General features: G+C 35.7%; 1 protein-coding gene across 2 annotated transcripts in view; it reads right to left on the reverse strand.

The window, feature by feature from the left end:
- Nucleotides 1-245: 245 nt before the first annotated feature.
- LOC134752828 (homeobox protein invected-like) overlaps nucleotides 246-17,615 on the reverse strand; it is a 103,612-nt gene continuing 86,242 nt past the window's right edge. Inside the window, exons 4-6 of one of the 2 annotated variants that reach the window (XM_063688586.1) lie at nucleotides 9,963-9,995; nucleotides 3,101-3,204; nucleotides 246-2,291 (exon numbers count right to left, since the gene is read on the reverse strand). In XM_063688586.1, coding sequence (XP_063544656.1) covers nucleotides 2,031-2,291; nucleotides 3,101-3,204; nucleotides 9,963-9,995 — 398 coding nt within the window. In that variant the 3' untranslated portion in view covers nucleotides 246-2,030. The remainder of the gene's footprint in view (nucleotides 2,292-3,100; nucleotides 3,205-9,962; nucleotides 9,996-17,615) is intronic. The other variant, XM_063688587.1, reaches the window with a different exon arrangement.

Consider the following 17,615-nt stretch of genomic DNA (forward strand, 5'->3'; position numbering starts at 1 on the left):
GGCCGAGCTTGCCGGGCATTTAACTATAAAATGTTTAGGTATATTTTTTCTTTAATAGGAAATTTCAAAGATTTTTTTCTGGTTCAGTAGAGTATATTAATGACGTCTGCCCCTGAGACGCGAAATCATCCTCCGCGATAGTGTTTGTTTTGTTTGTCTTTATTAAAAAAATGTATGTAGCTCATAATTGTTAAGTGACATCAGTATTTGAAAGAGCTTTGTAAGAACAAAATACAAACAAGGAGCTATTTTTGAAACTTGTTTTAATAATGTTTTTCCTATAAACTGCTACTGTATGGTTGGAGCTGGTGACAGTCTGATGAGTGCACTAGTAGCTATACGTACTATTACGTACCAAGCGATCAAAATTATCTATACACGGGGATTTTGACCCTTTGACCGTCAACGACGACAACCGATGCGCGCGGCTACAGCAAATATCAACTATAGTGCATTCTGGTTCACCATGACGCGCCGCACACGAGAGGCGTGGCGTTCTGGCGTTCGGGAGGTTATTTATCTTTCTGAATAGGTTGTCATAGGGGTGTCACCAATGATGTCAGTCTCTAGGTTTCTTGATATCAGAGCAAGCATTGAGATTCTTGTAGATATTTTTTGTAGACCACAAAGCTGTGGTGTCGATCCATCGTCAGTTTGTCACCAACCCTTACAACTCTACTAATACTGCTACATTGCACAATAAATAACTTAATTATTATTAAAACTTATTAAATAATATTTACATGATATTTTTAATTATTTATTTATACAATCGAGTGGGACATTATTTATTTAACATTATTTACTTAAATACTTATTTACAAAGCCCTTTTGTATGGCAAAAAATAAGAATGACAAATAGATATAGCGTCAATACTCGTAAGTTAAAAAAAAAACAGCACATCTCTTTTATTCATATTATGTTTCAGTGTAGCTAAGAGAAAGATATCTATATCAATGTCAGCATTATTTTGTAAAATTAATGTATTTGTAAAATGAATTTCTAGGTGACATCCCTAGTATTAATGCACTACGCTTTGTAGAAAAAGGGTAGAGCGTTGTGCTTAGGGTGGCGTAGGTATCTACTATGGAGTGACCATTCTATAATCTATACGCTAGTACTATTTATCTTTCTTATAGAAGTTCAGGACAAGGTTTTATTCAGTTTTTTTTTTCAATAAATGTAATTAAATAAAATACGTCAATTTTTTGCTGTTACAATTAAATTGTGCTTAACTTCGCCGCTATTCACAGAAACTTATGATATTTAATTTCTATACATTTTATTGCACAAAATTAAACAATTTTAGCAGAGTTTGTTGTTAGTTAGCTGCCTGAACAAAACCCCATATAAACAATATTTTTACAAATTTTCAAGTCCATATTATGTCATGGCACTAATCATTAGGAACAATAAAACGGACAATCGCTTAGAAAACTTAAAAGATTTAACAAAATGATTCTAAAATTTGTCATGAAAACGAAATCTTAAAGTTTGACTAAAACCTCAGTAAAACCTATCGTGTCCAAAAACCTACAAATGCACGTTTTATTCAAAAATTTACATTTTTTTGCTAAAAAGACAAGGCTAAGTCTTTAAAATCTAAAAACTATTGCAATCGTGCCAATTTTTTTTTGTCTAGGTGAATTTAGAAAGGAACTTTTTAATATTTTGTATTTTTCTGTCAGCTGTATACTGAGAGAAAACTTAAGAGCTGCCCAGCGCCATTTCTAGATACAAAATAAAACACAGTCCTACTTAAATTACTGTTCCTCCTACATGTATAAAATAATAGTTTGTGGTATTCCATCTTAGTCATGATGTAAAGGCCGCTGTTGGTAGCCATGGTTGTCTGACTTTACGAGATGATTTACCAAGCAGGTTCATTCGTTAAATAGTACCTTTACTTCTTCCGGCATCCTTCAAAGAATTATAATAACTGACCTAAAGAGTGCATCTGATATCTGCTATAGCAGAGCTGCAGCTACCCAACTGAAGTTCAAACATTAGCCTCGTCTTTCCACAAAATCTACTGTCTATTCTGTTGCTCCCGTTCTCTCGCTTTCATCTCTAACTCCTCTTCTTCCCGCGTCAACGGCACAGTGCTATGATTGTACAAGCCCTGGGCCATCAGCTGTAAGGCTAGGGGGTTCCTCTGTCCCGAGGCCTTCTTGATCTTGGCTCGCTTGTTCTGGAACCAGATCTTGATCTGGGCTTCAGCCAGACCGAGCTCCGCGGCGAGAGCTTGCCGCCGCCGCTCGGTCAGGTAGCGGTTCTCCGCGAACTCGTGCTGTGGACGAAGGATAAGTTAGTTTTGGAGAAGAGAAAATGTATTCAAAACACTGGTCTAATCCTGGGATCACATTAAGGCACAGACAACAGGTCGAGGGTTCAAATCCTGGCTCGTACCAATGAGATTTTGGGAACTCATGTAGGAATATCATTTGATATTTACTACTAGCTTTTCGGTGAAGGGAAACATTGTGATTATTATGAACCTGCATACATCTGCAAAGAGATTCGCAGGTGTATTTATTTATTTAAACTTAATTGCACAAAAGAAAGACGTAATGTACAATAGGCGAACTTAAGGCCATGAGGCATTCTGTACAAGTCAACCTTAGGGCAAAGCAGAAAAGATTGTAGGCGGTGCATTTACAACTAAAGAAATCTTTATTGAAAGAATTAGAGACCTAATAAACATAAATTATAAATTATACATAAAGATACATACATATCTGCCAGCAGGGAAATCAAATAACGCACAGATTTTTAAAAGCATACCACTTGTTGGGTGCTTTTCTTATGTTAGGGAGAAGACCGTTTCAGAGACGAGCTGCCTGAATGGCGAATGAATAAGACATGAAAACTGTTCGATGAAGGGGGATAGAAACTATAGAAAGAGGGAGATTGCCAATAGAGCGAAATTGATGATCACGAGAAGCACCATAGAAGTGAAAGAAGTGTTCAAGATATTCAGGGGAGTGTGAATCATTGAGAGTGTATGTATAGTCCCAACCCGCATTGGGCAAGCCCTCTCGCGCATGCGAGGAGACCTGTGCCCAGCAGTGGGACGTATATGGGCTGTATTATTATTACCTTTAGCCTGGCGAGTTGCGGGCCAGAGAACGCGGTCCTGGGCCGTTTCTCGTCACTCTGCGGGGCCTCTCCAGGGGGCTTCTTCGGACGGCGCGTACGCGGACCTAGAGAGAAAGAATATAATTATGCATTGCATATGTGCAGCTTCATTTCATATGAAAGTCCAGGAGAAAACATTGAGTCCATATAATCTAAATTAGGTTTAAGTACACTAACTATTTAGAAAACGGGCAACGTTTGACTCCTTCCCTATATCTTTAATTATATTATTAATACGTCTAGTAAGTATATGAATTATCCCTTTAATCATTTTCCTCTGGATCCTTCATCTGTGAGATGTTGAAATGTCCACCGTGATGGGCGTCATAGACTGATATTATTTAATTACTTAACACCTTTTCATTTTATGTACATGATTCTACAACGAATAAATGAAATGAAACAGTAGATTTATTAACTTCACCTTCACCTAAACTCGAGACGAATTTAGTTAACGTTTAAATTAGTGTTTCTTGTGTGAACGAGACATTCTAGATGAACATTTCAAAATCTCATAAAAAGTGCAATGCAATGGGGTGGGTGGGTCGTACTTTTGATGATATGACACAAAATACCGTTAATTCGTTTTACTTTATCCCAACAGGGTTTTAATACTACGTCGGTGGCAAACAAGCATACGGCCCGCCTGATGTTAAGCAGTCTCCGTAGCCTATGTACGCCTGCAACTCCAGAGGACTCCCTTATTACAAGTAATGACATTTAATAAACTTAATGTAACTTGTCGTTTTTTTTTGTACTAGTGGCTCTATGAGCTGTAGACATCGTGAGCATAACTTAATACTGAATAAATGTATGTGGCTACGCAATTTAAAAAAAAGGGGGGAAAAATCACAGAATTTCACGAGAATTGGTTAAGAATTGCGACCTGTAGAGGAGAATATCCGGACATACGAAGGCATTTTCGCCCAAGTCAAAACGGAGACCTTCGCTAACGCTGAGTCAATAAAAGTTGACAGTTTTACCAAAAACACACAAACGTAAAATAAGCATAAACACAGAACAATAAGCTTAAATACAAACAGTTTATGAATATTAATAATCGAAAATGAAATGGTTCAAATTCAATATAATATAGTTTGTCAAAGGACTGTCTCACTTCAAACATAGACACTACATAACATAACAACAAACAAATATAACATAACCATAAACATAAACATAGATACTATCTTTGTCTTACACCAACCAAACCAAAAACCCCAAAAACTACTACTACTAGCATCCAAAAAAAAGGATGAGTATAGTTTTTTTTGTACTTATTTACTGACAATTTGGTTTGACCAACTATAGCTACCTCTTAAACCTCCCAACTATAGTCTCTACATAGTCCAATATACAACTTAATTAAGTATTTAAGTACCAATATCAACATTATTTTATTACAAGCTTTTTATTAACTTGCAATGAACCTATGTAAGTAAGTATATGTTATGTTTGTAAGGGTCAAATCTTGCAAGTTAAATTTGACTCACTTCCCGGTTTCCAATTAAGCTGAAAATTTGCATACATATGTAAGTCGGGTGACAATGCAATATTATGGTACCATCGAGCTGATCTGATGATGGAGACAGGAGGTGGCCATAGGAACTCTGTGATAAAGAAACGCAACCTAATTGTGTTTGGGGTTTTTAGAATTGTCTCGATGAGTATTAGTTGCCTGTGGAAAGAAAAGTACAGTCAGCGATAAAAGCTTGTACCAAAAATGAAATTTTTACCAAAAAGTTATTTAGTATTTTCTGCGTGTTTACCATCATTTATGAAACTATGTTATCTCAGAACTAATTCAAATAATAGGCACACCTAAGATATTGAAGTTATAGTTGGTCAAGCAAATCTTGTCAGTAGAAAAAGGCGCGAAATTCAAATATTCTATGGGACGATAATCCTTCGCGCCTCGCGCCTACATTTTTTAAATGTGCCGCCTTTTTCTACTGACAAGATTGGCTTGACTAACTATAGTTTTGTAGTTAAGAGATTTTAGACTATAGTTAGGGTAGCTTTATGGTATTTTACAGTACATATGGTGCTACTTTCTCGCACTAGTGCGTAAAATAGCAATTTTCGTGCATATGTCGAAAGTTTAAAGGACCATATATACTGTAAAACGTTGTACGATACGCGCTGCTGTCGTGTTTTAATTTATCGCCACTCGTTTCAAATTTCCTCTTTTCCGCACTTGTATCGTAAATAACTATTAAAACCACGGTAAACGAGTAGTTTAATTATAAGAAGTCTGTCACTCCCCCTGTCCCTGACACTGTGATGTTAAATTGCAGTTTATTAAAAGTAAACACAACACGAGCAAGAAACACAAAAAACACAATTTCATAAATGCACATCCAATAATAAAGTCAAACCAAGAAAAGTCTGGAGAGATTTTGACAGCACACGCAGTGCAGGTGTTATTTTAAACGTCAAACTTCTATGAAATTATGACGTATAAATAACACTGGCACTGCGTGTACTGTCAAAACCTCTGCAGACTTTTCTTGATCTAATTCAAGAAAACATAGGTACATAAGTATAAAAATATACACCTACAGAAACCCCCCTACGTACGATTGTTGGAATAATATTGAATAGAATTCATTTTTTTATTGAATTGGAATTGGAATTGTGGAACTGCCATATTATTGGATGTGTATGGGAAATTAAAGCTTTATATAGAAAATGAAAACTTTAAAATAAGAGTAAAACATACCTTACCAACTGTTAAATACAAAAGCATAGTTAAGGAAGTAGAGGGGATGTGCGCCAATCACTATAAACGATCGTCAACCTCGTATCAAAACCAGTATAAACCGTAAGAAGTTGCGATATCTGAATCGGACTCCATGAGAAAAAGCTAGGGAGATGATGATGAGCTTAAAAAATATCTAATAATTCTTTTCTCTATTTGATTTATTCCACTATTTCTTTAAAAAGGCTACTAAGCTTACTATTTATACTATAATAGTCTGTCAAACAACTTTGTCAGTTAAAAAAGGAGCGAAATTCATATTAGAATCTATGGGATGATAACCCTTCGCGGCTGCATGTTTCAAATTTGCCGCTACTATTTCTATTGACGGAAATGGCTTAACAAACTATAGCAACATTCGCCCATAAAAGTATAGATGTTGCCATAAAATAAAAATGGTCCCTATATTACCAGTTTTTTAATAGCCATCGGCTGTCAATCTGTCACACTCGCTTAACCAACTGACGGCATATTTGTCGCGTGTTCCTTACAAAAAGTAAGATTGAGCTGATAGCCTAATACGTCGTAGTTAATATACAAAACGGTGTCTTGAGACTTGTGATGTTTGAAAAACTTTAATACATTGAATTGAAACACACCCAACTTGTCAGTAGAAAAAGGCGCCAAATTCAAATTTTCAATGGGAAGTCAACCCTTCGCGCAAATATTTTTTTTAAATTTGCCGCCTTTTCCAATTGACAAGGTCAGCTAGGTAGGGTAGGGGGACCGATATCTAATGATAACAATCACGTAACTAGTGTAAGTACCTACATCAGGGGCCTGACACTCTTTGAAAGAGAAAGATAGTCTTATTGCGATTCCTATAAGAGGAAAGAGTAAATAGTGCCATGCTTTGTCCTTATCACTGACCGGGTGGCATCATAGGTAGGCGATGGCGAAATACCGAAATTTATAAGAGTGAAAGAGAGAAAAATCCTATGCTGCCAAATTTTATACGAATATTCTTTCTCTTACCCCCGGTCGCTCGGTGGCGCGTCTATAACTACTTGTATATACTATGTCTATGACCTACATGAACAGCAATTTTCTGCATTTAAGCGTGTATAAGCATGCATAAGCCTTTGTCGTAAGCAAATCACGTTAGTTATCGATCAATCTGCGAATATTATGATATTAGATAACACAATAGATGATTAGTAAATAAAAAAAACACTAATATAAACAAACACATTGCAAAAAAACACGCATAAAAGCACTAACAGACGGACGTACTGGACCGCGACCTTGGTCCGGTCTAAGGCTAGTTCCATTTAATGGAAGATAGTTCGCCGTACGTCCATTTAGGATGCAGCTATGGGCCAACCTACACTAGCGTTGTGGCTGTCAACTCTATGGCTGCTGCTCGACTCAACGTTGGCGCAACTGCGCAGCGACGCCATTTTCCTTGATGCCGACGCTAGTGTAGGGTGGCTCAAGCTGATCGGATCAAGGTCGCGTTTCGGTACTCCCGTGTGTTAGCACTATTACAATAAATACACAAACAGAACACACATTGCAAATAAAACATGGCGCCCCTCGACGATAATCCCGCACGAGCAGACGATGCAATATCTTAACCAATTCAGTGTGTGTGCACGTAACTTTAAAATTGGTCAAAATATTTCACCGACTGCCTGCCGGGTGTGAAATGAAGTGACGTTGGCTGTGGGGAAAAATAAATCGATTTTCTACAATAGAAAGGGTGCAAAAGTAAGTAAGGTGTGGAAGACCGTCTATAGACCCTGAGACTGATAGCAGAAAGGTGGGATTCGGATATCCTCCGCCGATATACCGACCTTCATGTCGTACGATCTAGGAAATAAGTATTTTTATGTTTTTATATAATAGATAGTTTACTAATGTAGTTTTATAACTAACAATTTACGGATCTTAGCTATCTGTTTTTTTTATAAGGGAAGACCGTCTGCAAGCTCTTTCGTCGCTTTTGACTTGCATTTCTACACAATTACACATACTCCACTTACAGATGGACGGTGGAGCAGGAATGAAACTCTTTCTAAACAGGAAGAAAACTGTTTGTTTATATTTAAGTTGACAAGTGTACCTTAACAGCAAGAGCCACATCGGCACAAATTGGGAGACATAATACTTATACATTGGGTACAAAAGTATTCATTATTATTATTATTCAGAGCCCACTGTGTCCCACTGCTGGGGAAAGGCCTCCCCCCCTCTTTCCACTCGTCTCTGTTTAATGCTATATAATATATATATATATATAGTATAATATATATATAGTATTTACATAACAATATTAATTATACTTACATAATACTACTTACAGGCATCTCTCGCTCTATCACTCTCTTACACTCAATCATCACTATCATCAGTCATCCGATTGCACTCACAAACAAATCACACTCCGGGTTCTGGGTGTGCCTCGAGCACGGAGTTGAGCAGAGCGTGTCTGACTTAGACTGTGTCTAAGCGACGTACGTATACCTACATATACGACACTTTTTGCCCTATGACGGTCTTCCCCGCAATAAATTTTATATGGTCTTTCGCACATTTAGATTATCATTTCAAAATCATGAATCATGATGTCTTTTGATTGATCTCTTACATCATTATACTCATTTCTCGATATGTTATGGAGATAGCTGAAAACCTTTAATTAAAAATCTAAGTAAGTATAAATAATATGTAGATATAAAACCAATATTTAGGTAAAACTGTCAACTTTTTTGCTGTATTTGTAATATAGGTATAAAAAAGTTTATCATGATTTATCGCATAAAAATAAATAAAAATTAATACACTTATTTCTAAATATCTAATAGCGAAGTGTATTACATCAACCATTTTTTTTATAAGTAATTTAGTAAGTATAGAATCTTGAACAAAATGCCGGTAATTTTTCATACAATATTTGATTTCATTATCTCGCTTTTTAAAATATATATATCTAACCCTTTTATTTAGATGACCTGATAACTCCATGTACCAAAATAATATGTTTAGTAACTTTTTTGATATACACAAAAAATCGATCAATAAATATGTATGTTCTGGGTGATATTTAGATTTTTATTGAAACCAGTAACGATTCCTGCCTCACACACAGCTTAAACGAAAATTAAAACATTAATTTTACTCCATTAACAACTAATCGATTACCCTTTACATTCCTCAACAATCTCTAATTGTCAAATGACTCGTCTAATACCATACTTTTTTTTTTACAGACTACGACCCAAACCATTCCGCCTCAAACGAATGACACTTTTTTGCTCCAACTTTTTTAAATACTCTATGATGGATCGACTAAGGTCATTGGCCACGTATTTTTTCCAATCAACTATAGACATTTTTTCTAAGTTTTCTGAGGTATCATTTAGTCTATTAATTCGTTTTTGTAGAGTTTTTGTGGTGACAGTGTGAGGGTTCACGCATGAACTGTCAATGAATAGGTTTGACATTATTAATGTTTGTGTCAAAATATTTGGGAAAATGACCATGTCATTCCCGTTTTTTCAATGAATCAAGGCACAAATGGTCTTTAGTTAGTAATAGATTTAAAAAGGAATAAAATATAGGTTTTATTATAGATTGCATTAGAAGGGGCCCACTGACTATCAGTCCGCCGGACGATATCGGCCTGTCAGTTAAAACAAAATTTTGACAGTTCCGAACAACTGACAGGTCGATATCGTCCGGCGGACTGATAGACTGTGGGCTCCTTTAAACTCATGGTCTTTTCAATCCGTTATAGCGTTTTGATATCACAATAATATTTTATAGTTAATTATTAAAATCGTTAAAAATACATCCGTTAAATCCTATATAAAACAGTGAAATCAACAAATCTAAAAGTAAGTTCACTTATAAATATTTATACATGGCAACACCATGCATCTCTCTCGCTATATCGTAATCCCGTGACTCCCGTGACAGATTCGTATAAGAGGTGCAGGGCAAGCACGTACTGCTCGCCTTTAGAGTTGGCCAAAGATGCCTAGTATGAATACATATTTAATTAAGGTGTTTTTTTAATGAAATAATATTAAAAATAATAAAATATTGGATAGTTCTCACGTGTCTGCCGTGAGGTCCCGTACTTACTTCGTCCTAAAACAAAAGAGAAAAACACAATTAGAACATTTTTTACAAACAAAACAATTTTCACACATTTCAATTGGGAAACAAACTTAAAAGAAATATTTTTTTGTTACTTAATAGTCGGATTTTTTATTGTAGGTTTTTTTCGTCAGAATGCGATAAAATTTCGTGGATATATTGAGTTCCCTAGTCTGTAATATAAGCGCAATTTTACTGAATGTCCTACAAAATTTTCCTCTAAATTACAAACACGTAAGGTTTTCTCGTAACACAACGGAACATTATTTTTTTATTTCCCAAAATGGGATTTCGTATTTATTCCGCCCAGAACGTGGAACTTTTCAAACTTAATAAATAGGGAATATTACGCAAAACTCTGCGTAGAGGGCGTCACTAGCTCAATCACAGGGCCTACCGCGAAACACGTAAATCGAAAGTTCGGTTTCTGCCTCTCTATCACTCTTGCTTATTTCTTATTTGATCGATAGAGAGGCAGATAACGAAATTTCGATTTTCGCGTTTCGCGGCAGGCCACCTGCAAACAAACCGCCTTGATGCATCAATGTCATAGTGAAAACTTGTCAAATAATGTATAAGTTACGCTTTGGTTTAATATGTGCACTAGTGCTGCATTCTGGCGGCAGAACATTGCAGTAATACTCCCTATTTTACGTGTTAATGTATAAGATCTTCTTCTTTTTAAATTTGTATGGTGCTGTATGTAGATTTTTACAATAAACGTTTTCTATTCTATTCTATTCTATTCTATTCTATTCTATTTTATCAATACAAAAACTCACAAAATAAAAAAAAACTTCTGTAATTACTAATCAAGTAATCATTATACTTAAAAATCATATAAAACTATTCAAATACTTGAATATGGACCCCAAATCTAATAAATAATAATGTTTTATTACTGTAGATTTCGATAAGGTTAATTTCACTAAATAAGTCCGTTAATTACTTCAAGAATGTTAGGAATTGTTCGTGAAACGGTATAACGGTATAACCTACTTTAATTAAATTATACGACAAAAATATTTACATTTTCATTAATAAGTATTATTTTAATAACATACTTGGGGCATTTTCTATGAAAAGGGACCTTATTGTCGATGGCGCTTACGCCGCACAGCGTCGCGCGGCATTGTATTTATATCGGAGCATCGTTTATAATGTCGTAAGCGCCATCGACAATAAGGTCCCTTTTTATAGAAAATACCACACTTTTGTTTTGGGTAGGGTGTGGCTATGTTGAACAGATGGGCTTTGGAATCAACGATATTATAACACGCTTCTATTTAGAAAAATATTTGGATTCTTTTTTTTTTTTTTAATCATAATATACAGCATTACAGTCGAAACCAAATCACTGTACACTTCAGATTATAAAATACGTAAGTTATGCATAATAGGAAAATCGGATCACATAATGATAAATATTTGCTGTAATATCTAATATTTGGATCTAGTACCTATGCAATTATTTAAAGTTTTTCAAACTATATTGAGTTACAGTTATAAGCTTTATTGAAAAGATGATAAATAAAATTTACATTAATTGTATAAAACAAAATTAAGACTACTTATAAAATAAAACGATTAAAACTAAACCTACCTAAAAAAAACCCTATAACAAACCCTGACCTCTTGGCAAAGTGCCCATCACGCAGGCAGCATTCCCGCGCTGTATCGCGATAGCAAGCCTTTGGGCGAGAAAGCTGCCCGCGCGAGGGTCCCCCGTTGCCTCCCTCAACCGCTTTCCGAGCTCGAGCTTTGCCCCATGGCGATATATATTATGGTATATTGGCGATCAAAGTCATAATCTCATAATAGTTCCAAATTAGCCTCTCTATATCCTCTAGTTTAGATTTTATCTATTTAAAAATAAAATCCAAATTAGAGAATACCGTTCTAAACAGCAAATTAAGCATTAACTTTCTTTAAATTGACACTTCTCAGCTTCAATTAATTAACATTTTAATTAGATTAACAATTAAAAAATTAAAATCTTGTCGATGCCGTTTTAAGCAAACATGGCGGCAGATAGAGCCATTAAACATAACACTTGGTTATTTATTCGTGTCCGAATTAATATTAATATATTTAAATATTCTAACTGGTTCCGATTTCGCTATTTCTAAAACTCGTTTTTTGTATAATATTAAGTTAAGAAAAGTTATTGACTTCCTTTTGCATAATAATTTACAAGATCTTATAGTAGTGTGTGACAAACGAAAATACGTATATGGCCTACCTCAGGACCATTGTAATATCCCTTAGAGCCTGAGTCCACTTTTTTGCGGGATACGGTTTTCTCCAGGATTCCGTTTTAGTCATAGACATAGTATTTACAAGTATTTATAGACGCGCCACCGAGCGACCGGGGGTAAGAGAAAGAATATTCATATAAAATTTGGGCAGCATAGGATTTTTTCTCTTTCACTCTTATAAATTTCGGTATTTCGCCATCGCCTCCTACCTATGATGCCACCCGGTCGGTGATAAGGACAAAGCATGGCACTATTTTCTCTTTCCTCTTATAGGAATCGCAATAAGACTATCTTTCTCTATCAAAGAGTGTCAGGCCCTTGGTTTTAGTAGTGTACGTGCTAATATAGTAACGTTCGCACGAGCATTCTGTTTGCGGGATACTGCACGCATACTACAGACGGGATCCTGCAGAAAACTGTACCCGCAAAAAACTGGACGTCAGTGGGAAAGCGGCCTTAGGCTGCCTTTCCACGCGGAGAAGAATGGAGATAAGAGGAGACATGCGAGAATCAACCAATAACATTGATTGTAATCCAGCGGAGCGGAAAAAAAGAACCAATTAATGCTATTGGTGGATTAAAAAAAAAGTCATTTATTGTCGCAGCAAAAAAAATAAAAACAGTAGTAGATTCTCGCACGTCTCCTCTCTCTCTCTTAGCTACAAGGCAGCCTAATATAAAAGTGTCCTGTGATATTTCCTGATAAAAATAAACTTTTCTACTATTAGTTGGTCAAGCAAATCTTGTCAGTAAAAAAAGACGGCAAATTTAAAAAATGTAGGCGCGAAGGATTAACGTCCCATAGAAAATTTGAATTTCGCGCCTTTTGCTACTGATAAGATTTGCTTGACTAACTATACCAATAAAGTTATGTTTAAAACCTTTTGGACACTTCTCCGGCTTAGTAACTTCTGTTCCCATCTGTACAAGACTATGAAAGTCTCTAAAAGCTATAATAGTTAAGTAATACCTACATTCATTTCTTACATACTTGTTAAATTCAATAACTTGAAAAAACGCAATAAAAAAGTACTTATAATTTCCCAATCGCATAACACCTACTACTTTTACGGAGCGATCATAATTTTTAATTAAAAAACAACATGTAATTTTCGCGCCCCAGTCTGATTAAAACGAAAAAAAAACGTAAAAAACGAAAACTGGTATTTGCTACCTCGTTTTACAAAGGAAATATCACTTATTGAGTCAGAGACAATTATTTTTGACCTTTGTGGTGAATTATCGATGACAAGTGTGGTTCGTGTGTTGCCATTATTGAAAAAGAAAGAACTGTAATTAAAGAAATAATTAAACACTTGGCTTTTTCACGTGTAAAACTAGTAATAACTGTAATTTAGGCTAAAATGCGTACTGTCACTTGGAATACGATGAAGTTCAAGTTTTTGTGACAACGGCCATATATAACGAAATTATTGATGTTAACAGGCGCTAATAATAACATATAGACAATCATCGTAGTTTATATTTTCTGACAAAATTTTAGCGAAAAAAACAGGCGTATTACGATTTTTTTTAGAGAGGCACATTGTTTAAAACCAAGTAATTACAAGGAAACAAAAACTATGGCGCGCGCGTGAAACTTGCGACGAAAGATATGACCGTCGCGCGGGTGTTTAACTTTTTACCTTTTATCTCAATCACTGAAAATATACTTTAGTTAAAAATTTTGCACGTCAGATCCCTCGGATCATTAGCTTACTACTACTACTACATACTAAAATTATACTGGTACGGTATGTAGGGTAACGATATAGTCTGTTCGGAAAGAGAAGAGTCGTAGAATCTATTGCATCTCTCTTTTCGCACAGACTCTCATCTACAAATGAACATAAATGAATAATTCGTAACATGGCAAATCATTGTGATGGTTACAAGACAGATTGCATTTAAATAGTAAATTTGTAAATTGCCAGCTCTTTACGAAAGTTCTTTACTCGTACTAGTTATAACATAACGATACGAGCAGTAGATTTAGTCAATTATGACATACGTAAAACTTGCCAAATAGCTTCAAAGAATCAGCACCAAGTATGCGTTTGTTAAAACCAATTGGCAAAATCTTTTTTTGCGAATTAAACCAAACACACAAAACTTAAGGTCCTTTCTGTCATAAGGCAATACAAAGCATGAACCATAGAGAATTGGATGTCTTTATTCGATTCGTTAATAATTAAAATTCTAATAGAATTCCTCAAACCGTCCGGCGGGACGGTAATAACCTCCTTACAAACCGGACATGCGCCACCAACGACGATCTTTAATGAAGACATTTGCCTCCAATAAGCAACCCATTATTACTACTTAGCTGATAAAGAACCTCGTAACATCGCAAGAAAGTCTGAACCTTGATGTATTGATGTTGAAGTTCAAATTGATTTGCAGAAATATTGGAGGATAGATGGAAACGTCCCGTTCGAAAATTTGAAATTGCGCTCGAAATTCAAAAATCGAAGGCGAATTTTGAACTTTAGCTTTTTTAATTAAGAAATATTTCAGGTTGAGGTCGTTTGCTTTCATTTTATTATTTAAGAACAAACTTAAAATAAACTTTATTGTGTGTAGAATAAAGTTTACTTTTGTTTGATTTTAAGGGTTAATTAATTAGAATATAATAAATCGTTAAAGGCAATTAAAGGTTATGTTTATTTAGGTTGGGTTTTATGTTGCCAGCGGCGAGATCAAACGTTCGGAAGCCGTGGTTTTGAATTATTTCATGTGGCAACACACGATTTATTTGATAAACTAGCTGCCTCACTTGAATTATTGTGGTTTTATATTTAATAATAAATAAATAAACTATACACAAAACACCTTGCAAAATTCTCTTTAAAATCGATCGATTGAGTCAAATGTGATGTCTATCTTTAAAAGATAACCGATAGACAGGCAGTTTTTTTTTAAATTATCAACCTACTTTGGCTGAATACAGTATCCAGTCATTCGCTTGACTCAGCGCATGTTAAACAACATGGCGGCCAATTAAAAGAGCGATATGATCGCAATTATGCCCTGATGTCTTTATTAGTCAACGGTTGCGGGTGGTCCCGGCTTCGATTCCCGTCGAGACAGTTTGTGTGTTCTATTGTTTTGGGTTTAAGTGTGAAGGTTGGCCTAGTGACAGTCAAAGGTCAAAGATGTTCAGTTCGAGACTGGCGCTTCTATTATAAATAAATAAATATTATAGGACATTCTTACACAGATTGACTAAGTCCCACGGTAAGCCCAAGGAGGCTTGTGTTATGGGTACTCAGACAACGATATATATAATATATAAATTCTTAAATACATAGAAAACACCCATGAGAACAAATATCTGTGCTCATCACACAAATAAATGCCCTTACCGGGATTCGAACCCAGGACCATCCGCTTCACAGGCAGGGTACCTACCCACTAGGCCAGAACGGTCGTCATCGTATTATGAATACTTGTTTCGGTTTTAGACAGAGAACTGGTGAGTTTCTTAAAGTTGTTGTCTTAATTCTCGAAACTATCAGTTTGTATTAGTGTTCGAGTCATTAGAGTCTTTAAGAAGACTCTGTTTTCAACTTGTTAGAGACCTAAACCACTTGCACCATCCAGGGTTCTCAACCACTAACTCAGAGTTTAATGGTTAACTCCGAGTTAGAGGTGATTTTTAAGAAATGACCACCTTGGAAATGTCAGGATTGTTAGGGTCCGGACTTTTGTTATGATATTCTTTTTTTCACACATGTCAACCCAACATTAGTGACTCCTTTTTGTCTTGAGATAATGTTCTGACACTTGTCATTTGAGGTTGGTTAAGGGCTACCGGAAGTACCACATCAAGAAGCGAGGTCTAAATCTCCGTAAGGATCTGAGGTCTGTAAGGTATAAGTTCGCCTTTGTACTAATTATGTGTGTTATTTCCTGTTTTATGTTTCTTTTTTATACAATAATATGTTTTACTACCACCTACCACTACTACTAATTTCGAGAGCTCACAGTGCCACTACTTTATTGTGTTATCCGTTTAAAATGTCGCTGAAAAATAGAAAATATCATATCAAAGTATGTAATGTACAGTCAAGGGCATAAACATATATGCATTCCCAAAGTTTCAAAAATATGTATACGCTCTTACACCTTAGACAATAAAGTCGTGTTCACATATTTTTGAGCCATTTGTCTGGATCGATATTTTTGCCTTCGACTGTACATGTTCAGAAGGCTTACCCCTCAGACCAGGGTCTAGTAAGATAGGCCAAAAGCTTATACTATATTGCTATAAGCCAGGTCTATGGCTCACAGATCCGCTAAGTAACTATTATAGTGGTATTAGGCAACTAATTAGCTAAGACTACCCATCTGTGTGTTTTAAGGGAGTCCCCTCTGCCAACAAACTGTCTTGCAGTTTTTTCAGAAGAATTAATGTAAAAATAGGGTTTTTTCCGCCAGAATAAATATCTTCTTTTTTTTTAGTTTATATTGTTGTAATATCCTTTGTAAAAATCGCTGAAAAATCGCTGAAAATTAGAAAATCTCAGATCTCATATCGAGATACATTATAAAAGTATGACTGTGGTGTCCAGAACAGGGTCTAAAGTTCAAAATAAAATAAATAAATATAAAATAAAATCAAAGTTCAAAGTTTTTATTGTATGTAAGAATTAAGGTCTAAGATGGTCTAGAAGCCTAAGCTATTGTAAATTTATTAATTTCCGCTACCTAACGGTTGTCTGGAACAGATCGCTTTTTAGCGATAAGACCACCTGTTGTTTTCCTCTGCTTGTATTGCTGTTCTTTTGTATCGTTTTTTTCTATTGAGGTGTGCAATAATAGTACATTGTGCAACATGGGGCGTAAGTTAAATATTGCAAACGAGAGTTAAAGTGCGACGGCTTGCCGAGTTTGCAATATTATTACGCCCCGAGTTACACACAATGTTTTACATCACACTTGCGATACAAAAATGAAGTATAAAGACGAAAAACTGTTAATTATAATACTAGAAACATCATAACTCCCTAGGGAAAACGCTTTTTCTATAATTCCCGCTAAGCCTGCGTGCAATTCCAATTTCACATTTACTGAGCGAGTGTGATGAAAAGAGTATTTGTATTGTATTATATCCACTGTGATGTTCAGACCCTGGTCTAAGATGGGCCAGAAGCCTAAACCATCGCTAGAAGCGCAGTGCGCACGCGCACGCGCTGATCGGCGCCTGCACACAAACACGCGCGGGTGGTCGCCCACCCAGGCCGCGCGCACATAGCCGTGCGTGGAACTGGGATTTAACATTTAAAACTTATACGCAGTCTAACACATTTAGGTATACCTACCTACCAAGGGACGGAATATTCATACAACC

Source organism: Cydia strobilella, chromosome 25 (assembly GCF_947568885.1).
Source record: "Cydia strobilella chromosome 25, ilCydStro3.1, whole genome shotgun sequence".
NCBI classification, from domain to species: Eukaryota; Metazoa; Arthropoda; class Insecta; order Lepidoptera; family Tortricidae; genus Cydia; species Cydia strobilella.